General features: G+C 62.5%; 1 protein-coding gene across 1 annotated transcript in view; it reads left to right on the forward strand.

Moving 5' to 3' along the window:
• PTPN9 (protein tyrosine phosphatase, non-receptor type 9) overlaps positions 1–518 on the forward strand; it is a gene marked incomplete at both ends in the record, with an annotated part of 5,693 nt that extends 5,175 nt beyond the window's left edge. Inside the window, 2 exons of the mRNA XM_009877747.1 lie at positions 1–55; positions 330–518. Coding sequence (XP_009876049.1) covers positions 1–55; positions 330–518 — 244 coding nt within the window. The remainder of the gene's footprint in view (positions 56–329) is intronic.
• Positions 519–530: the final 12 nt, after the last annotated feature.

Below are 530 nucleotides of genomic sequence, written 5' to 3' on the forward strand. Positions count from 1 at the left end.
CATCCGGGGGGCCCCCCGATCGTGGTGCACTGCAGCGCCGGCATTGGCAGGACAGGTAATGGGGTAGCCCTGCTGCTAGGGTATAGAGGTCTTGGAGGTTGAGGGGGGGCAAGTCCGGTCTCCCCAGGGCATTTCCTTCCTGGGGAACCCATGTTGTGTTTGCAAGCTGGCTGACCCCAGGAGTTCTGCAGCCATCGGACCTGGGAGGGGTCTCTGTTTGGCTTCTTCCGTTTGTGGGGGCTGAGCACCACCACTGCCCCGCTTGGGTTCTCGCTGAGGACTAGCGACGGTTCTTTGGTGACTGACACCGTCCCTGTTGTTGTCCCCAGGTACCTTCTGTGCCCTGGACATTTGCCTGTCGCAGCTGCAGGATGTGGGCACGCTGAACATCTACCAGACGGTGCTGCGCATGCGGACCCAGCGCGCCTTCAGCATCCAGACCCCCGAGCAGTATTATTTCTGTTACACCGCCGTCCTCGAGCACGCCCAGCGTGAGGGCTTGCTGCTCGCCAACCACAGCCGGGCCACCC

This window comes from Apaloderma vittatum, unplaced genomic scaffold (assembly GCF_000703405.1).
Source record: "Apaloderma vittatum isolate BGI_N311 unplaced genomic scaffold, ASM70340v1 scaffold25221, whole genome shotgun sequence".
In the NCBI taxonomy this organism is placed as follows: Eukaryota; Metazoa; Chordata; class Aves; order Trogoniformes; family Trogonidae; genus Apaloderma; species Apaloderma vittatum.